Source organism: Bos grunniens, chromosome 21 (genome assembly GCF_055505025.1).
Source record: "Bos grunniens cultivar Pamir isolate PY7600 chromosome 21, Bosgru_T2T1.0, whole genome shotgun sequence".
Lineage (NCBI taxonomy): Eukaryota > Metazoa > Chordata > Mammalia > Artiodactyla > Bovidae > Bos > Bos grunniens.
This window is the reverse complement of record NC_141185.1, coordinates 2,272,045-2,294,313: the sequence shown is the minus strand read 5'-3', so window position 1 is coordinate 2,294,313 and position 22,269 is coordinate 2,272,045. Positions and strand designations below refer to the sequence as shown.

General features: G+C 48.3%; 1 protein-coding gene across 6 annotated transcripts in view; it reads right to left on the bottom strand.

Annotated features, from left to right (window-relative positions):
* The window catches only part of PPP1R13B (protein phosphatase 1 regulatory subunit 13B), a 75,357-nt gene that overhangs the window by 7,170 nt on the left and 45,918 nt on the right, over positions 1-22,269 (bottom strand). For 3 of the 6 annotated variants that reach the window (XM_086362725.1, XM_086362724.1, XM_086362728.1), the window contains 6 exons: positions 12,921-13,022; positions 10,564-10,738; positions 9,277-9,473; positions 6,479-6,619; positions 3,067-3,247; positions 1,419-1,523 (listed from right to left, as the gene is read on the bottom strand). In XM_086362725.1, the coding sequence (XP_086218851.1) occupies positions 1,419-1,523; positions 3,067-3,247; positions 6,479-6,619; positions 9,277-9,473; positions 10,564-10,738; positions 12,921-13,022 (901 nt within the window). The remainder of the gene's footprint in view (positions 1-1,418; positions 1,524-3,066; positions 3,248-6,478; positions 6,620-9,276; positions 9,474-10,563; positions 10,739-12,920; positions 13,023-22,269) is intronic. The other 3 variants (XM_086362727.1, XM_086362729.1, XM_086362726.1) reach the window with 1 other exon arrangement.

Genomic DNA, 22,269 nt, shown 5'->3' with positions numbered 1-22,269 from the left:
AGGGGCCAGAGGGCTGGAGAAACATTCTCAGCTCCCATTGAAATACAGGTCAAACCCATTACATCCACACCAATGAGCAAAACAAGCGTTGGCACTGGGTTTTCAAACACTGTTTACAAATACAGTTACACACAGCAATAAAAAAGATTTATCTTTTGATTTCGTAATAGGTTTGACTTGTACTGCTTCTGGGATTAGAAGAAAAATTTGACTTTAGTCTGTTAGAAATTTCCATCCTCTGAAAATAATTCATGATCACAGGAGAGCGGTACAGTTCCCAGTGATTGCAGTAGCAGGCCGCAATCTGCTGCGGTGATGAGAAAACCAGTGAACCCAGGTTCTTAGGAAAGCCACTGAGGAGGCACACTGTTTAACAGCGTTTTCCAAACTGAGAAAGGGTGCAGAAGCATCCCCCGGTGGGAGAGGCCGGCTCTCAGGGAGTGGCAGGGGCTGGACTGGAGGGGAAAAGGGACGCCCGGAGCACTGTCCAGACCCTCCTGCCACCTGCCAGCACAGCGGGGGTGGCTGAGGGGCGGCTGGGCAACCGCCGTCCCGGACAGCTGCTCTGCTGCAGCTCGTACCGCGCCTGGTGAGGGGGAGGCATGGGCTCGCACGGCCTGGAGAGGGCCTGAGGGCGCCGGGCAGCGGCACCTCCGAGGCAGAGTCTGCCTGTGGCTGCAGCCCACTGCCTCCCTGCTCAGCCCAGCCCAGCTACCAGCCCTGGCGAGCTCTCCCAGGCCTCAGGCCAAGCCACCCCTTTGCTCGCTGCAGGTCAGGCCACTCCCCGTCCCCAGGTGTGCACGCTCTTGTGCCCCTGGGCGCTCTCAGGCTGGGCCATGTGGGCCACAGACATGCAGTCTAACAGGATGCGCTGAGGGCAAACCCCGGGCTATGGGGCGACAAGCAGAGCTGACTCGGGAGGGGCGGCTGGCCCCGCTAAGGTCACGGGAAACGCGGCTGCCAGCCGCTCCCGAGGCGCCAGGCCCACAGGAGAGTCCGTGGACATCAGGCACAGAGGCACTGGCGAGGGACTAGAACTTCTCTTTCTTCAGCATGAGGCAGGAGGTGCAGAAGAAAGACCCATTTATTCTTGTTAGCAACGGTCAACCATCTCCAAGTGTGATGGGAGATTCCTGCATGAAGCGAAAACTAAAAGCCTCATGATGAACTCAGAAAATCACCTTCATTCTGTAAAAGCAAAACCAGAACAGCCCTTTGGCCGACACCTGCCAGGCCGCTCCTAAGGGGGTCTGGGTTCCGGCCCAGCCTGGACGCCACTCCTGCCCGGGAGGTGGGGACCAGCCCCGTGCGGCGGCCTCTGGTCGGGTCTGAGCGGGGAGCAGCCTTTGTCAGTTTGGAAGAACTGCGGATTTGGCAGCGTTACCAGAGCTCCCCAGAGGGCCTGCCGGCCAACATACGCTTTGCAAACGGGCTCGCGGGGCACTGCGATGGGCCGCGGCCAGGCCCGGCGTCGAGGTGTGACACTGTCCACAAGCGGGTCGCTCTGGGTTGACCACGGCCATCTGTGCGACACGGAACCAGAAGGACAGCCGAAGGCACATTAGAGTCTTCCAGGAGCCTTCTCACTGAGGCTCTCCACCCGGGCTGTGGGCTGGCACGGGGCCCCCGTGCCCACTCACCCTGCAGCACAGAGGGGGGCAGGGCTGCGGCCGAACCCTGGGGACATGGCCTCCCGGCCCCGTGGGGGGCTCCTCCTGGTGGCTCCGGCCAGGCAGACCAGCACACACCCATGAAGAGGAGGGAACTGCGAGCCACCGGCAGCTCAGGCGGGCTGGCAACGTTTAAGCTGAGCAGGACCTGGCTGTGCTAATTACCTGCCATCGGACCCGATGATCATCTACTCCCACCATCAGGTGGGTCAAATGATAAAAACAGCTTATCGATGAAAGTAGCACGTCAAGTTTCATGCAGATTACGTGTGCCATGTGGCTTCTGAGACACGGCCACAAAGGGACCTGTGCCAGAGCATGTGGCCCAGGAGGGCTGGGGACGCCTCATCCTGCCGGGGTCAGGGCAAGCCCCAGGTCCTCGAGTGGCGTGGCCACTCAGACCAGGTGCCAGGCAAGCGACCAGCAGTGCAGACAAACCGACCGCCACCCGTGAAGCCCAGCCGGCGGTCCTGCCATCGCGAGTGGCGAGCGGCAGCTGCACCTGCGCTGAGACCCCCGTGACGGGCTGCCCCTGCCATGGCGTCTTACTGCCCGGCATCGGCACCGTATGCGTCAGGGTCACACGTGGCCTCTTGATGTGCTGTCTTCCTCTGAGAAAGGAGTGTGGACTCCCCATGGAGACCAGGGCTGTGCTCGGCTGGGAAGCCGGGGTGCTGCAGGGACCCCATGTCCTCAGGGAGGTTATGCACCACATGGAGCCAGAGACCTGAGTCCGGTCACACCGCCAACTCAGGGTGGTGAGGGCCAAAGGGATGGTTTGTGGACTTTTTGATGGACAGAGCCCGTGCTGGTGGAGAAGGCAGAGCAGCTACAGCAGTGATCCGCAACCTTGGCGGCACCAGGGACCGGTTTGTGGAAGACAATGTTTCCACGGACCAGGAGGCGAGGGATGACTTAGGGATGATTCACGTGCCTTATGCTGACTGTGCACTTGTTTCTAATCTCATGCCACCGCTGACCTGACAGGAAGTCCCGGCCCATGGCCCTGAGGTTGGGGACCCCTGAGCCACAGAGCTCTGCCCCTGGGGAGGCAGCTGGGTCAGGACGAGCAGCCCAGCTGCAGGGAGGCGCCCCTGCTGGCCACCAAGTGCCCTCAAGGGAAAGAAAACCTGTGGTGGGAGAGACCCAGGTCTTAACTAAGCTGTTTTCAGAAACCAGAGTAAGGATGGTGAGTCCAAAAAAGGGCCTGCTCTGGTTTCAGGACTGTCGTTACCGTGGTGGCGCGCAGCTCCCTGAAAGCTGCCCGAGACGGTGACGTGCCTTGGGGGACACTTCACCAGGGCTGGAGTGCGAGGTGGGCCCCTCTGAGACCTCTGCCCCCTGGTTCTCCTCCCTGCCTCCCTGCTCTCCCCAGAAGAGGGCCAGGGCCACTCACCGGATTTGGACCTTCCATGGGCAGCACTCGAGGCGACGGTGAGGGACTGGGGCTTCGCCGGGTCTCCGGGGGCAGGGCAGCTGCCGGTGCTGGGCACCTGGATGTACGGCCCTACCGCCGCCACCCTGCCAGGCGCGCTCAGGGGCGACTGAGGCGACGATGTGCCGTTCACACGGCTCAGCTGCAACATGGAGGAGAGAAAGAGTCAGGAGAACTGTCAGCCTAGTGTGACGGACGGCTCAGACCCGACCCACACGTCAACAGCCACACGTAGGAAGTTCCACCAGCCTGGGAGCCCAGTGCCTAGAAAGGGTGAGACCTCCGGAAAGGGCCCTGGCCAAGTCCTGTATGGGTGATGCCTTGATAACACCGACCTGGGTGTGAGCGGTAAAAACTAGGAGCTGAGCGGAGACAGAGCAGCCCCTGGGGACCCCCTCACCTGGGCAGGCAGAGAGGCCCCGTCAAAGCCTGAGCTCTGGGCCTGGCCCCTCCCACTTAGTCACTGTGCTGCCATGGGCAAGTGACTGAGCGTTTCTGAGCCTCTGCAGCCCTGTCTGAAAAGCTGGGGGAAGGGCTGTCCCAAGGACTGAAAGAGACATGCAAGACACAGCGACAGGGTCTGGACGGGCAAGACTCTGAGCAGCTCCCTGAAGGCAGCTCTGCCCATCTCAGCAAGGACACTGGTCCTGTGACACTGCCCCGCCACAAGAGCATGCAGACCAGAGATCTGACGGGGAGACATGGACCCTCAGAGTTCCCCAGACAGGCTGGAAGTGAGACATGCATGCCTTTCCCCCAACTGTTTGCAAAAGTCTGCATGCGTGAGCATGTGTCACTCTGGAGAAACGGTCCATGATTTAAAAAAAAAAAAGTAGTATTTATTTTCGTTGCTGCATGTGGGTCTTTACTTGTGGCATGCGGGATCTAGTTCCCTGACCAGGGATCAGACCCGGGCCCCCTGCACTGGGAGTGTGGAGCCCTAACCACTGGACCACCAGGGAAGTCCCAGGGTCCATGATTTGACAGCTGCTCAAAGGTGCCAAAACCCTTTGGGTTGGAGACACATCTCTGCAGGAGCACCAGCCTCTTCAGGAAGATGCCCTGACGTATCAGGTTCAATAAGCAGTAATGTCTGTATAGCCATTTGGAATGGTTAATTTTACCCATCAACGTGGCGCGGCTGTGATGGTGTTTTTAACATTTAAATCAACAGACTGTGACTAAAGCAGATTGCCCTCCATAATGTGGTTGGGACACCCCATCAGTTGAAGGCCCTAGAGGAAAAGACTGCCTCCTTGGAGGCAGAGGGAGTTTTGTTGCAGACAGCCTCAGACCTAGGCTGCAACACCAGCAACTCCCTGGGTTCTTCAGGCCGTAGGCCGGCTGCGCAGAGCTGGGGTGTGCCAGCCTCCACGCCTGCCTCAACAGCTCCTGACAGTGAGGTGACTGACTGATCGAGCTCCACACAGGCTGCACAGGGGACTGCCCCACCACCACTGAGACCGAAGCGTGATCAGGGGTGGGGCGAGGGCACGCCTCCTCCCCATGGTCTCTGGGCGAGGGCACGCCTCCTCCCCATGGTCTCTGGGAGAAGGGAACCTTTACCTGCAACCAGGGCATTACACAGAGAACCACTGACCTCTAGGCACCCTGGTTAAAAGAAAACAGTGCAGATATGTAGCCAAGAGCCTCTTCAGCTGAGACCACTGCACACGAGGCCCCCGGCACCCGTCCTCCTCTGGGCCGCCTCCCCCACCCCACCCAGGGAGCCCCTGGCGCCCAGCCCTCGCCTCCTGAGCTGCCCCGAGGATGCTGGTCCACCACCAGAGCAGCTCACAGTGAGGACGAGGGGCTCCTGGGGCACCATCCCAGCTGCCGGGCCGCCCACTCCCCTTCCACTGCTGAGGGGCGCGGCCGGTCAGCTCTGCACTGAGGCCCTGCTCCCCCGGAGCCCGCAGCACCACTGGGGGAACACAGAGCCAGCCAGACGCCACACACAGCGGTGGCCATCCTCCCATACGTTCCCTGTGATACACACACTCATGAAGTGCTGGGAGCAACAGCAAGACTCGGGGAGCTCTACTGACAACAGGGCTGGAAACGTGAACACGGGCCCTGGGATATAGAGAACCACCAGAAGTTATACAAGGAGTAAAGTGCTGATCGGAAATACACCCGTGTTACAGTTAAACAGAAAAAGACTAGCCACAGAACAGTATAAATGATGTAAATGAAAGTGAAAGTGCCTCAGTCGTGTCCAACTCTGCGATTCCATGGACTATACCGTGCATGGAATTCTCCAGGCCGGAATACTGGAGTAGGTAGCCTTTGCCTTCTCCAGGGGGTCTTCCTGACCCAGGGATCGAACCCAGGTTTCCTACATTGCAGGCGGATTCTTTACCAGCTGAGCCACAAGGGAAGCCCAAGAACACTGGAGTGGGTAGCCTATCCCTTCTCCATGGGATCTTCCCAACCCAGGAATTGAACCAGGGTATCCTGCATTGCAGGCGGATTCTTTACCAACTGAGCTATGATGTAATTCCTACAATTCCATTTTCAATTAAAAATTGAATACTTTTCTGTCTATATTAAGCAAAAGACTGGCACCATTAACAAGTATCATCGCTGGAGAATGAGGAGGACAGCAGGATGCTGTCTCAGCTGTTCTGTTTAGGGGGCTTCCCAGGTGGCACCAGCAGTAAAGAACCCGCCTGCTAATGCAAGAGACGTAAGAGACACAGGTTCCTTCCCTGGGTTGGGAAGATTCCCTGGAGGAGGGCACGGCAACCCACTTCGGTATTCTTGCCTGGAGAATCCCACGGACAGATGAGCCTGGTGGGCTATAGTCCATAGGGCTGTAAAGAGTCAGACACGACTGAAGCGACTTAGCACATACTGTTTCAACTTTCTTCCAGTGAGTATTCATTACCTTTGAAAGTCAAAATACTAAATAAATAGTTTTTAAAAGCACTAACCCCTTATACAGCACTTTGCTCAAGAATTTACAAAGCCCTGCCACATGGGTTACCTCTAAGAACCCTTACAGCAGCCCTCAGCTCACAGTAAGTGCATCAGGCACATAAAGTCAAGGACTCTATGCGCACAGCCTGAACCGTGACTCCAGGGCCCAAAGCTCCCCAGTGGAGGGAGACAGAGCCGCCTGGGGAGGGTGCATGGTGAGCAACAGCAGTCTGGGGTGCAGACAGGCTGGTTGATCCCACACTCCAGGAACAACTGTCTTTGGGAACAAGAACTTACTTCTACTGACATTTTTTATGGTTTACGGCCAGTTCGTGCTCTATCAGCTATGGCAGTGGGGGGCAGCAGGGCGGCCTTACAGCAAAGATGTACACTCTGAGGACGAACCATTTGCAGTGTTTTATCTCACAGAAATATTTTCTTTTGCACGTGCCTGAGTTTTCTTCCCGTACAGACGCTCGCGCAGCTCACTGATCCGCTTGTCCATCATGGCCACCTCCACGTTGCGTTTATTCAAGAGCTCCTTCTGCTGCTGCAGCTTTGAATTCTGTTCCTGGTTGAGCTGGTTACGAATCTGCAGAACAGAAAATACAATGTTTATGATCTGTATTCATTAAAAGGTCAAATTCTCATTGTTGGGGGGTTAAAAAAAGGAAGAAGAAAAAAGCAACATTTGGTTCTTACGTGTATTTACATACAGGCATCATCCCAGGTGCTAGATAGTTTACAGGTACAGCAGGGATGAAGCCGGAACCTAACTCTTATGAACAAAAAGAGAGCAGGTATCCGCAAATGTGTCTTCAGAGTGTACGGAGGACTAGTGGGAAACAAGCCTGTGGCCCTAGGGAGCTGGGGTGGGAGGCCATTCAGTGACCCTGTCCTGGACACGCCAAGGGACCTAGGGAGAGGCGTCTGGTTCTGCCCCACGCAGGAGACCCATGGACGGTCCGAACACCAAACTGAATGTTCTTATATCATTTTTAAAAATTGCTGCACACAAACTCTTAATTGTGGCATGTAGGATCTAGTTTTCTGACCAGGGATTGAACCCAGGCCCTCTGCACTGGGAGCTTGGAGTCTCAGCCACTGGACCACCAAGGAAGTCCCTTTTACGATATTTTAATGGGTTAATCAGAACTTTAAAAATATGAAATAGAGAACAGAAAACATCACAGTGCACTGCGCACCGGAGGCTAATGAGCACTGTCGTGTCCAACTCTTTCAGATGCACACAGGTACCAGCACATATAAGAGGAACTAAAAGGCCTCTTGATGAAAGTGAAAGTGGAGAGTGAAAAAGTTGGCTTAAAGCTCAACATTCAGAAAATGAAGATCATGGCATCTGGTCCCATCACTTCATGGGAAATAGATGGGGAAACAGTGGAAAGTGTCAGACTTTATTTTTCTGGGCTCCAAAATCACTACAGATGGTGACTGCAGCCATGAAATTAAAAGACGCTTACTCCTTGGAAGGAAAGTTATGTTCAACCTAGATAGCATATTCAAAAGCAGAGACATTACTTTGCCAACAAAGGTTCGTCTAGTCAAGGCTATGGTTTTTCCTGTGGTCATGTATGGATGTGAGAGTTGGACTGTGAAGACGGCTGAGCGCTGAAGAATTGATGCTTTTGAACTGTGTGGTGTTGGAGAAGACTCTTGAGAGTCCCTTGGACTGCAAGGAGATCCAACCAGTCCATTCTGAAGGAGATCAGCCCTGGGATTTCTTTGGAAGGCATGATGCTAAAGCTGAAACTCCAGTAGTTTGGCCACCTCATGCGAAGAGTTGACTCATTGGAAAAGACTCTGATGCTGGGAGGGATTGGGGGCAGGAGGAGAAGGGGACGACAGAGGATGAGATGTCTGGATGGCATCACCGACTCGATGGACGTGAGTCTGAGTGAACTCCGGGAGTTGGTGATGGACAGGGAGGCCTGGCGTGCTGCAATTCACGGGGTCGCAAAGAGTCAGACACAACTGAGCGACTGATCTGATCTTACCTGACCAGCACATACACGCTGGTACCAGACAGGAGGTAACATGTACTTTTTAAGTTTGACTGCAGTCAAAAAGTTGGAAATGCATATAAATAAATATAATACATTCATCACATTTCACCAAAAGAATTCTTAAAAACTGCACTTTTTAACAATTGCTTAAAACCATAAAAAGTAATAAATTCTTATAACACTTTATTTCATGCCATTTTAATACTGTAATATTTATATTACAGAACTTAATGGCAGCCATGAGCCAGTTTATTCCCTGTGATTAAAAATCCCCATTTCGTAAAGTGATAGAATCCTTTTTCTAGCAAGTGCTAATAGAAGCACAAATCTTGCTTCTGGCTTGACAAACCACCTGACAAACCACCTGCTGCACGCCTCCTGAGGGCTGCTGACGACTGTGTCCTCCCAAGATCCACCCTGGTCCCCAGTGTGACTGCACCAGTCAGGAGGCTGGGGCCTTCATGGTGGGGTTGTAAGAGGAGGGAGAGAAAGCAGAGCAGGTGAGGACACAGCAAGAAGGCGGCCAGGAAGGGACCCTCCCCGTGAGCTGAGTCTACCAGCACTCTGATCTGGGATTTCCAGCCTCCAGAACCGTTAAGACAGACCTGTCCGCAGTTTTAAGGCAGCCCAAGCTGACAAACACAAGGATTTAACAACAGGCATCAATCTTGTCAAAACACAGCTTACACAAAGGCCTTAGGTATCATCTGAAGCTTAGTTCTTTACCAGTTCATTATATTGCCAATTAAATTCATATCAAATTTCTGTACTAAAAGCATGCTCAGTGAGAGAAGTCACTCACAGAGAACTACAACTGCATGACTCCATTCATACGGAATTTCCAGAACAGGCAAATCCATAGAGACTCAAAGTAGAGTCACGGCTGCTTAGGGCTAGAGGGGTAGGGAGTTGTGGGGTGATGGTGAAGAGGCGTGGGGTTTCTTTTGCAAGCGGTGAAGATAGTCTAAAATCGACTGTGGTGGTGGATACAGACTCTGTGTAGATACTGAAACCACTTACTTGTAAACTGTAAATTGGTGTATCATAAACTATGAATTATAGCTCAAAGCTGTTCAAAACATTCTTTTGTACTGAATACATTTGGTGCCTACTATTAAAGTAGAATTTATTCATTTTCAATTTCTGAGGTTTACAGCCTGCACCGGAAGGACGCCCAAAAGAAGGACGTTTTAACAGAATCATTCCTCAAACTCAGGGGAGTCACCTGGAGCTCCTGGTACAGTCTTTTCAGCTCCACTGCTGCCGGTCCTGTCAGCTTGCCACTGTAAGGCTGGAACCCGTTCAGTTTTCCCTTCTTTAAATCTTCTAATTGTTGACTGAGTTGATCAACTCTTAAAATTGCAGTCTGTACTTCCTGCTTCTTTTCCTGGAACATGGCACTGAATCTTTCTATTTCAGCAGCTGTAATTTCCCATCAGTAAAGAAAAAAACATAATTAGTGGACTTGTTTTTTCATGGTATTTTGCTTTTTTTTGGGTGACAGTTCTTCATTTCTATACCTTTAACTCAACTCTGGCATTATCCTTGGGGAGAAAACCATAAGATGCATAATCCAGAACGTATTTCAACAAACATGTGACCGCTCGGAAGACAGTCATTTGCACTAATTATTTAATGTTTTAATTTTGAAGAAATTACTTATTTCATTGGCTGTGCTGGGTCTTAACTGTGGCATGTGGGATCCAGTTCCTTGACTAGGGCTTGAACCCAGGCTGCCTGCATTGGGAGCGAGGAGTCTCAGCCACTGGACCACCGGGGAAGTGCCTGAATGTTTTTAAATTAGGGCAACTGTCCCAAAGCTACCTTGGTCAAGCCACTTAGGAAGCTCAATGCACCAAAGATACCACTCTGTGAGGGCAGGACCACCCAAATCTATCTTGCTTATTACTGTAACATAAAGCAGGTACTGGGCTTCCCTGGTAGCTCAGATGGTAAAGAATCTGCCTACAATGAAGGAGACTGAGGTTCAGTTCCTGGGGAGGGAAGATCCCCTGGAGAAGGGAATTGCTACCCCCTCCAGTATTCTCACCTGGAGAATCCCATGGAGTCGCAAAGAGTCCGACACGACTGAGCAACTAATGCTACTACCACCAAAGTGGGCACTAACTGAACAGTAAAGTGACGATCCACGCACACACACGGTGAGCATCTGTGTGCTTCAGCTCAACACACAAATAGAACTGAGGCTGCTCGGTTAAAACAGAACCTCCCTCATGAACTGAGTCTTAAGAGGACCCGAGTCTTAATCCAACAGGTGGCTACAAGCGAGGTAACAGGAGGGTCTCCCTAATACCCTGCTAAGGCTGCAGAAGGTCTTCTAAGACCTCCTAGTCTCACCACGCATCCTGGCAGCTGCAGATGGCAGAGCAAAGCTCCAGCGCTTCCCTACAGCGAGCTCTGGCATCAGCTTATGACTGAGGCGCTTGGAAGCCAGCCTGTCTCACTTGGTCTATGCCTAGGGAGCGTGGACGCCCTGGGCCGCAGCACGTACATAGATTGCCATTCATGATTTTGCTGTAGTCTACTTGTCCTCTCATGGCACGGATCTTCTTCAGCTTATTTTCCTGGGCTTCAACTCGTTCTTTCAATTTCTGAAGCTTTTCATTTTCAGAAATAGACTGCTGCTGACGGCGCTCCTGTTGCTTTAGAAAATGTAAACGCTGTTCCTATCGAGAGAGGAGAATAGCTAGCTTTGAAAATTGAAATGCACAGTCATTTCTGAACACTAAAAACAGTTTAAGTGGAACCCACAGGATCTCCTGTCTTCATGAATATTAGAGAAATGCTGGACACCCCCTCACTGCCATCCTGTGTGTGAAGCCCAGCAGCCCAATCTTCCTGCTGCTGGTACCAGGTTTCCCGTGCCTACAAAGCAGCTTCCACGGGTCCCTTGCTTAACCTCCTAAAGGAAATGAGCACTGACCAGCAGATTTTATACTGAAAAGAGAGAAGGTGATTAGTAAGGAGATGAACCTCTAATCTGCTAAGTGGCAGGGACCCTGGAGGAAGTGCTTGTTTTCTTTAGGACTAGTTTCTTCAAAAGGAATCAAACATTTTATCATCAAACAAGAACAGGACAGCCCTACAGTAAAAGCACATGTAACACTCTTCAATAGTTTTTTTACCCCACTCATGTGAAGGCATACCTACAGGATAACAGCACTACTGTGGTCCTATCCGTATGCATGAATATACCTAAGGAGAGGTTTACATGTGACTGCAGGCATGACACGTGCAACCTAAGGAAGGGGATATGAGCTTAAACATGGAATAACCCGCATCAACTTGAGTTACACTGCTGAAAATATCAAAGATTCCTTTCAATAGCAGTACCCCTGAATCAATATTTGGAGAGAAAAAGAAAAGCAGAATTAGAAAAGCTTATGATGACATAATACCATGTACATTTCATCTTAGAAACATTATTAATGGAATGAATATATCTTCCAATTTACATAGCTTTTAATTGTTCTTTATCCTTGTATTACTAATAAATCCAATAAACTTTGCAAGACTACTTTCAAAAACAAGTCCAATTTAAACTGTTATTAACATGAATATGGACAGAGTCACATGGTCATTCAATAAATGAAAATAAGTTGAACTGGACATTTGGTTACTAAGCTCTCTCTACAGAGAAAGCAGTAAGAACCTGGGCAGTGATGTCTGCGTGTTCTCTGTGTAGCAGTGTCAGGACAGTTAAGATCATTAGGTCAGGAATCATGCTCAGCAGGCATGGGAGATAGGTCTGATGTTTCAGTCCAAGACTAAACCACTATTCAGAACAGTTGTGAAACCAAGCCATCAGTGTGGGGCCATCCCGGGTACAAAAGCCCTACTGTGTCCCCATTTCTGGTTTATAGGAAGAGGGCTTCAGACTCCTACCCCTTCCCTGAGTCCAAAAGGCAGACTCACACAGTCACTAACCAGGGCAGCGAGGGGATGCAGAGACAAAGCAGGAGCTGTCGGGAAACAGGGTCCTGGCCCCTCCGCCTGCCTCCCCGCTCCCCCGGGGACACACTGCACAACCTATCCTGAGCTCCTCTGCAGAAATTTAGGCCTCACCGGGTGGAGGCTGGTAACTCCAGGCTGAGCACAAGACTCCTAGACACCAGCCTGTTATCTCACCAACCTATCAGAACACAATTACACACTGCAGTCTTCACCCCAAATTTTGCCTATTAAAAAAAATACATTCCTGAGAACCATCAATGAGTTTGGATTTTTTGAGCATGAGCCAACTGTTCTCCTTGCCCGGCTCTGCAATAAAGCTTTCTCTTTTCCAAACTCCAACATTTCCATTTTGGTTTCTTTGGCTTCATTATGGGTGGGCAATAGTTTCAAATCCTGTGACAGAGTTTCGGTGACACATCGAGTCCTCGGTGTATACAGTGAGTGCCTACCATGCCCCAAACAGAGTTCTTGCAGGGCAGGGTACGAGGAAGCCAGTGTCTTCGGGGCCCATGACCAGCGTCTTATTGCGGACCGCTGGCTTCCTCTAGAACACTAATGCCAACCACGCCAGCTGAGAACACACCCAGAGGAGAAAGAAGGGGACGATGGACAGCATCTTTTCTTTCCAAATTTTATCTACAAGTGGGTTAAGTTCAACCGCTTCCTGTCCTGGGGGTCTGAGTGTGCAAGTCAAGGGTCAGATGCTCTTGCCCGATACTTCCCCAATGTCAAGAAGCCACAGTGTGCCCTTCTTATCACAGAAGCGATCATGAAGAGGGACAATGTTTACCACTGTGGGAGCACAGTTCTACTCACACGGATCAGCCATGGAATCTAAACTAACGCTGAAGAACACTCTTGCTGACCGTTCCCCACTGCCACTTAGTAACGTACCTTGGCAACCAGCATCTGCTGCTGGTTTTCAATCTGCTGTTGCTGCCGAGCTGCCATATCTTGGAGTTCTGAGAGGGTAAGTTCAACACGTGGATTCCCAACCTATAGAGAACAAAACACGCTCAGACTGGAATGGATGCTTGTCTGCGTCATCATTTTTCTCTAATGTCAGAATGCACACACATCAAGATTTTTAAATAGGTTCCCTAGAAGTTAGAGGAACATAAGTTAGTTTACTTTCTCCTAAGAACCTTTCCTCATTGTTGACTGCTTCTATTAAATTTATTTGAGTAAATGGGGATGTCAAATGTTTAAGAGTACACAAACTAAAAAATAAATGTGCAGGTGACACCTAAGGGCAAATGTCATTTCACTGCCACCTGGTCTCGAGAAGCAGAAATGCATCAAAGATTCTGAAATATAAATATCTCATTAAAAACACCATCAGTATGGCCTACACCAAAGACTGACCCACGATCGACAGAGCATTATCCACATCCGCAGGAGTGGCAACTGATGGAATCTGGAAGCATGTCCCCATCCTGTTACTGACAGGATGCATTTTTTTGTGCTCATCATGAGCTTTCAGTTCAGTTAAGTCGCTCAGTCGTGTCCGACTCTTTGCGACCCCATGAATCGCAGCACGCCAGGCCTCCCTGTCCATCACCAACTCCCGGAGTTCACTCAGACTCACGTCCATCGAGTCGGTGATGCCATCCAGACATCTCATCCTCTGTCGTCCCCTTCTCCTCCTGCCCCCAATCCCTCCCAGCATCAGAGTCTTTTCCAATGAGGCAACTCTTCGCATGAGGTGGCCAAACTACTGGAGTTTCAGCTTTAGCATCATGCCTTCCAAAGAAATCCCAGGGCTGATCTCCTTCAGAATGGACTGGTTGGATCTCCTTGCAGTCCAAGGGACTCTCAAGAGTCTTCTCCAACACCACAGCTCAAAAGCATCAATTCTTTGGCACTCAGCTTTCTTCCCAGTCCAACTCTCACATCCATACATGACTACTGGAAAAGCCATAGCCTTGACTAGATGGACCTTTATTGGCACAGTAATGTCTCTGCTTTTGAATATGCTATCTAGCTTGGTCATAACCTTCCCTCCAAGGAGTAAGCGTCTTTTAATTTCATGGCTGCAATCACCATCTGCAGTGATTTTGGAGGCCCCAAAAATAAAGTCTGACACTTTCCACTGTTTCCCCATCTATTTGCCATGAAGTGATGGGACCGATGCCATGATCTTCATTTTCTGAATGTTGAGCTTTAAGCCAACTTTTTCACTCTCCTCTTTCACTTTCATTGAGGCTTTTTTTAGTTCCTCTTCACTTTCTGCCATAAGGGTGGTGTCAGCTGCATATCTGAGGTTATTGATATTTCTCCCAACAATCTTGATTCCAGCTTGTGTTTCTTCCAGTCCAGCGTTTCTCATGAGGTACTCTGCATATAAGTTAAATAAGCAGGGTGACAATATACAGCCTTGACATACTCCTGTTCCTATTTGGAACCAGTCTGTTGTTCCGTGTCCAGTTCTAACTGTTGCTTCCTGACCGGCATAAAGATTTCTCAAGAGGCAGGTCAGGTGGTCTGGTATTCCCATCTCTCTCAGACTTTTCCACAGTTTATTGTGATCCACACAGTCAAAGGCTTTGGCATAGTCAATAAAGCAGAAATAGATGTTTTTCTGGAACTCTCCTGCTTTTTCGATGATCCAGCGGATGTTGGCAATTTGATCTCTGGTTCCTCTGCCTTTTCTAAAACCAGCTTGAACATCTGGAAGTTCACGGTTCACGTATTGCTGAAGCCTGGAGAATTTTGAGCATTACTTTACTAGCGTGTGAGATGAGTGCAACTGTGTGGTAGTTTGAGCATTCTTTGGCATTGCCTTTCTTTGGGATTGGAATGAAAACTGACCTTTTCCAGTCTTGTGGCCACTGCTGAGTTTTCCAAATTTGCTGGCATATTGAGTGCAGCACTTTCACAGCATCATCTTCCAGGAAAGCTCAACTGGAATTCTATCACTTCCACTAGCTTTGTTCGTAGTGATGCTTCCTAAGGCCCACTTGACTACATATTCCAGGATGTCTGGCTCTAGGTGAGTGATCACACCATCGTGATTATCTTGGTCAAGAAGTACAGTTCTTCTGTCATGAACCTTGCTCTAAAGTAATTATTTCCCACTTATGAACTCATTTAAGCCTTAAAATGACACTCTCAGGCAGAGATCATTACAGCTCCATTCTACAGATGAGAAAATAAGCAGAGAGAGGTTCAAATAATATGCCCCAGGTCAGTTGCATGGACAGAGGATGCAGAGGTTTGTTCCTGACCATCTCCTACAGCACCCCCTTCTAGACTGGACGTGTGACATGCACTGCATCACACAATCTTCACAACAGACCTGTGCAGGCAAATGAGCCCACACTGCAGAGGAATCCCGGGGGAAAGGCAGAGGGATATGGCTAAGGACACAGAGCTGGCAGAGGGCCAGAGCTCCGATTCCAGCCACGCCTGTCTTCCTTTGGCCTTCTCCAGCCCATGGGTCACACCACGCAGGTGCACAGCCCCTCCTTGGAGCTCCACGGTCCATCTCTGGGCTCCTCTGTACTCTGGGCCTCTTGTAACTTTTCACAAGGGTACCAAGCCCTGTTCCTCCGACTTCTGTCCTCCCCAAATCATATGGTGGTAAGCCCATTCTGGACTGTTAGAAAGTGGAATCAGGATTTAATTAACTGGAGCCCCCATTCTGTTTATCTAAAGTCCTGATAAAGCAATGTGGAGCAAGTTCCTTTTCTAAACCAGGTGCTGTAAACTGTCAAGTTACAGAAATTTCATTTGAGATTGGTTCATTCTACAAAAATGCCCCACCTGTCACAATGCACTCAAATTTCTGCTTTAATATTAAGAAAGTGTTCTGATTTCCATCTACTGAGATTTTTGCAGTCACCACCACAAGGAATTTTTAAATTACTTATTTTTGGCTGCGCTCGGTCTTTGCCGCTGCGCACGCTTTCTCTGGTTCCGGCGAGCAGGGGCCACCGTTAATTACAACGCGTGGGGTTCTCGTTGCCGTGGCTTCTCTTGGTGCAGAGCACAGGCTCTCGGCGCGTGGGCTTTTGTAGTTGCGGCTTGTGAGTTTAGTTTGTCCCATGGCATGTGGAAGCTTCCCGAACCAGGGACTGAACCCATGTTCCCTGCACTGGCAGGTGGATTCTTCATCAGGGAAGTTCAACAAAAGGTATTTTTGAAACTTTCAGAAACATATTTTCGACTAGAGAAAAATGAAGTTCCTGTAACAAATCTTTCACTTTACATTAATTTCATAATTTTACAACTTGAAAAAACCCCAAAACTTAGCTCTTTGGTCTCCCCTCCCCACCAAGGGCTTAAAATAACAATGAAAAGACGACGGAGGAGAAACTGAACGGTTGCGTGTTCTGATATTTACACTTGTGAACAAGACACAGCTCTCTGTATGTGTTATGTGTGTCTCTAATTATAAACTAAGATATATTATATTGACATAAGTAATTCAGATATTGTATCTTAGGTATATACTAATATATATTGTACTTTAATAGAAATTTTCCCTGGTGGCTCAGATGGTAAAGGTCTGCCTACAATGTGGGAGACCCAGGTTCAATCCCTGGGTCAGAAAGATCCTCTGGAGAAGGAAATGGCAACCCACTCCAGTTCTCTTGCCTGGAATATCCTATGGACAGAGGAGCGCGGTAGGCTACAGTCCATGAGGTCGCAAAGAGTTGGACACGACTGAGCCACTTCACTTTCAAAACATCTATATGTCACGTGGGCTAGCCCAACACAAAGCTCTTAATCTGAAGTTGAATAGAAATTTTATTGATGTAGATATTACAAACATAAAACTGTATAAATCTGTGTTCAGCTCAGTGAATTATTTCAAAGTGAACACACCTGTGTAACTTAACTTTATTTTAAATGGGTTATAAAAACACAAGCCACCATAAACTTGTAAGTCAAAAGATAGGCAACATTTTATACTTTAGTACATATTCCCTAATTTGTTCAATGTGAAAATTTAGCAGCAAGCATCTTTTCAGGGTTTTTTTTTAAAGAAAACAAAAACCTCTGATGCAAATTCGATCCTTTTATGACAGGCCTAACAGCATGTATTTCTCCATGTAAACTAAACCCCAGAGGAATAATTTTAAATTCTCCATATGAACTCAATTTATTCAGACAAACCTATGACCTAATTCCTCACTTATTTCTTTTCATTGCATCTAATAAGAAGAAATCAAATCCTGCTCCCTTGGGCACTTGAAGGTCCCTCATTATGGTAGTTATCTGATGAGATCAACTCCAGGTTAGAGAGAGGACAAGTCACTTCCACGACCAGTAAAATGAGTGGGAAAGTTCTCTCGGGACAGCTCTGCAGGCCCATGCAAAGGACTCAGCTCCCCAGCCTTGACAGGGTGGAGGGGTCAGGAGAACTGGAGTTATTTTTTTGTTTGAGCACTATACATGTTTGAAATCATGGTAAGTCATTTACTCTTGATATGCCAGATATAATCCCAGACACTGTAAGTAATAAAAAAGTAAAATGCAGTTGGTCCCTGTTTCCAATGAGCGAGCCTCTCTTCTGCTGAATGAGATAAGAATCCATCAAGTTCAACCATGAGGAATGGAACCTGAGCTCAGTTCTCTATTCTGATATTCTCACTGTGAAATAAAACGAGCATTCTCCCAGCGCAGCGGTGAGGACTTGCGCGTCATCGTGCACTCCTGTGAAAAGTGCACTGTGCGGCTGGCACCATCTTGGAAAGCCTGCGAGCAGCTCAGAAAAGCAGGACCACAGCCGGCTGCCCTGGTCCACCTGAGACCTGCAGGTCTGAGAACACAAAGCGCCTCTTAAAGCCTCACACCCCAAAGAGCTACGAGTCCAAATGAGAAGCCGAGCCCTCCTCACATTACTGCTCCTGACTTTACAGAAATTCCGTGTAAAAACATTATCTCATGGGCTTGAAAACAGATCCTCCAGCCCAGTCAAGCTCTGGATGACTGTGATTCTGGCCAACACCTTGATTACAGTGTCACAAGAGACCCTGAATCCAAGTCACCCAGCCAAGCCCTGACTTCCTGACCCCTAGAAACTACATAGATACTATAATGTGCTGTTTATTTCATAACACTGTTAATAAAAATCCCATGATTTTCTAATTTTTATGTTCCTAAATTTAAGATCAGCAACTTTAAAAAATTGATAAGCATATATTCTAACCCGTTTCTTTTTTTTTTTTTTTAGTTTTTTTCTTTCTAACCCATTTCTGACACAAAACTTCAAAAACATACATAATGGCAGTAAGTTAACAAAATGAAATGACAGGCTAGTATATTAAACACACAGTGAAATTTTTCACATTTACTTTAACTGAGGCATAATTTACAGACCATAAGCACACCATGTGAAGTATGCTGCTGCATTAGGTGACCACTGCACATCACAGTCTAACCACCACCCCAGTCAACACAATGCCGCCATCATCCCAGAAAGCTCCCCTCCGAGCTTCCCAGTCAATTGTACCCCACCCGTGGGGGTGGGGGCGGTTGCGCCCCGATCACCAAGCCCTGTGTGCTGAGAAGTTCACTAGGCAGGGTCACTTCCTGGGTCTGCTTCTTTCCCTCAGCACGGCGTCGTAGAATCCGTCCATGCCGCTCCTCTCTGCTGTCGACAGCACTCACTTGTATAAGCACTTTCATTTTCCCGCTCATCTGCTCATGAGCGTTCAGGTCGTTTCCACTCCTTAGCTATGAGGGATAAAGCCATCTTGAACATTCATGCACCAGTATTTTTGTGGACAAATGTTCTGGCTTATTTTGGGTAACTGATGTCAAGAAGTGAAGCTGGGGACTGAGCGCTGTGTGGTTAAGTGCTCGTTTCACTCACTCAAACTGACAAACTGCTCTCCAGCGTGAAGCATCATCCTACACTCTCCCAGCGACACACACGAGTTCCAGCTTCACCTCATCCTCGCTGACATCATCCTACACTCTCCCAGCGACACACAAGAGTTCCAGCTTCACCTCATCCTCGCTGACATTTGGCGTTGTCAGGGTTTATATTTTAATTATCCTCTTTTTAAAATAAAATGGTAACCTCTTGGTGAAGAAAGAATCTCATATAATGGTATTTTATTTTGATAAGAATGAAAAAGGTAAGCATAAAAATGTTATTAAGCTATCAACCCCAAATGCACCATAATCAGATTTTCAGTAAATAAGCTAGCTCAATTTGCTAAAAGTTAGACGTAAACGGGGACTTATTGGCTAATGTCTCATTTGTACTAATTATGTTGAATCACAACTAAGAAAGCCAACAAAATAAAGTATGCTTGACAAACAGGCTATCAGAACTAGATTTTTTAGATATTAACTACAACCCACTTGATAATTATGGTTAAAAGCTTTAGATCACAAGTCAGTTGATAACATGGCTTTAGTCAAATGTGTTTTCATCTCCTCAAGTAATTTGTTTTATATATAATTTTGAAATTGGTTCTGCAATAATTCATTTATTAAAAACATATAATAAGGTTTCTTAACACAAACCATTGTAGACAATTACGCAATACACTTGTCTTCCATCTTAAGCCTCTAATTATGTTTTTATAGATATTTAGTTTTTCAAATATTAGTAAAAAGACTTAGCTTTATCTCCCATTTATTGTACTGTGAAAACATTCTGCCAACATGTGCTAAATGTATTTTTCCAATACGTGCCCCAAACTATCAAAGACCAAAAATTTGTCTGTGAAAACAAAAGGATTCATCACCGCACACAGTATCTGTTCAGTTAATGACTCCTCACTACCACAGTTCCTAGAAAATGACGCCATTTTCCAGACAGCTTTCTTTGGTATAGTGACTCATCCAAAACACATTAGTAAGTGCTGTGTTGCTGTTCAGTCGCCAAGTGGTATCCGACTTTGCAGAGTAAGAAGTGACACTGTGACACTAGTTTCAAGCAAACAGTTGGTTTGAACGAAGCGTGTCCCGTGTGGCTCCGCGGGAGGGGACCCTCGGGAGCTGGGCAGCTTTCCCCAGATGCCACGCCCCCGTGCGCCGCCCCTTCCTTCGTGGCTCCTGTGCTGCATCCTCTGGTGGGGGGACCTCACAGCCATGACGACGGCCATGTGCTGAGTCCTGTGAGTCCTCCGAGCAAACTGCTGACACCGAGGGTAGTCCTGGGACCCCCGGATACAGGCACACACATTAAGGATAAATCAGTTTGCCTTTACACCATAAAGTCAAATCAGATCTTCAGAATTCTATTGGACAAGTGAGCTCCGAATGCTTACGGCAGTGTGTACATATAACCTGGACGTTCCCAGACGGGCAGAGCAACAGTGTCACACGAGGGTCTTCAGGCCCACCTCACACTTACTGAATGAAAAGTTCTGCCAGTGGGGCCGGGGCCTTTGTTTCTTAGACAGCTGACTTTGTGCCCTGCACTGCGGGGAGAGCAGTTGCCTCAGCAGCTGCTGGCAGGCATGGGGCACGCAGGTTCAGGTGCTGTTATTCTAGGTCCAGGGTACACGGCAAAAACATTTTTGGAGAAGGATATTTTTAACATCTTATTAACTTTAAAAAATGCACATAAAAGTGCTTTGTAGACAATAAAGTGCTTCACAAAGGTAACATATTATTAGGCTTAAAAGGCAGATGTGGTGCCATAAACACCGTAACCTCTTAGATGTCAGCACAAGAGTCACGCCTCCTCACCAGCTCTCAACCTTCCTCTAATTATAAGCTCGCATGTAGGCTGCAAACACAGCTTTAATTTTGGTTTCAGGTTTCAGTTTTGTTGATCTTGACACGTAAACATCACCTCCATGTTTACAACAAACAACCTCATCCTGGAAAGATCAAGGACCCATTGCGTCGAAACTCACCATACTGTTACTGATCTCCTTTCCTCCTGAGTCCCTTTGGTTTATTATATACACACACACACAGTCCCCGCCTATTTGATATACTTATTTCTCTTCCCCTGAAGTTCAGGCCACAGGAAATCTTAGAACACAAAGGGATCTTCAAGATTCTGTTGGACAGCTAAGTTCTGAATGCTTTGGACAGTGGGTACATGCATCCTGGAGGTTCCCAAACCTGGCAGGGCAACAGTATTATATGAGTCTTCCAGGCCCATCCCAGCCTTACTGAATCAGAAGTTCTGCCTGTGGGGCCTGGGCCTTTATTCCTTCAGACTTTCTGAAGCACATACGCCTGCCAGAACCCCACAGAGGTTTCAGACTCAGAGTGCACCAGCAAGTCAAAAGGCAGGAATAGGAAAAGGATTTGTGGAATGATCTTTAGCAACTGGAGGGTAAGGAAGGAGAATCCTTAATCCTGACAGGAGGAACAGTTCTCCCTGAGTGGCACTCAAAAGGAGAAAACAATCCAGTACCCCACCTGGCCCTACAGTGGTTAGTATCTGAAAAATCTGAAACACCATTAAATGCTTTTCAACTTTATAACTAGTGTATAAAAAAGTACTCAGTTCAGTTGCTCAGTCGTGTCCAACTCTTTGCGACCCCATGAACTGCAGCACACAAGGCTTCCCTGTCCATCACCAACTCCCAGAGCCCACCCAAACCCACGTCCATCAAGTCGGTGATGCCATCCAGCCATCTCATCCTCTGTCGTCCCCTTCTCCTCCTGCCCTCAATCTTTCCCAACATCAGGGTCTTTTCAAATGAGTCAGCTCTTCACATCAGGTGGCCAAAGTATTGGAGTTTCAGCTTCAACATCAGTCCTTCCAATGAACACCCAGGACTGATCTCCTTTAGGATGGACTGGCTGGTCTCCAAGGGACTCTCAAGAGTCTTCTCCAACACCACAGTTCAAAAGCCTCAATTCTTCGGCAACGCACACATCCATACATGATCACTGGAAAAACCACAGCCTTGACTAGATGGACCTTTGTTAGCAAAGTAATGTCTCTGCTTTTCAATATGCTATCTAGCTTGGTCATGACTTTCCTTCCAAGGAGTAAGCGTCTTTTAATTTCATGGCTGCAATCACCATCTGCAGTGATTTTGGAGCCCAGAAAAATAAAGTCAGCCACTGTTTCCACTGTTTCCCCGTCTATTTGCCATGAAGTGATGGGACTGGATGCTATGATCTTAGTTTTCTGAATGTTGAGCTTTAAGCCAACTTTTTCACTCTCCTCTTTCACTTTTATCAAGAGGCTCTTTAGTTCTTCTTCACTTTCTGCCATAAGGGTGGTGTTGTCTGCATATCTGAGGTTATTGATACTTCTCCCGGCAATCTTGATTCCAGCTTGTGCTTCTTCCAGTCCAGCGTTTTC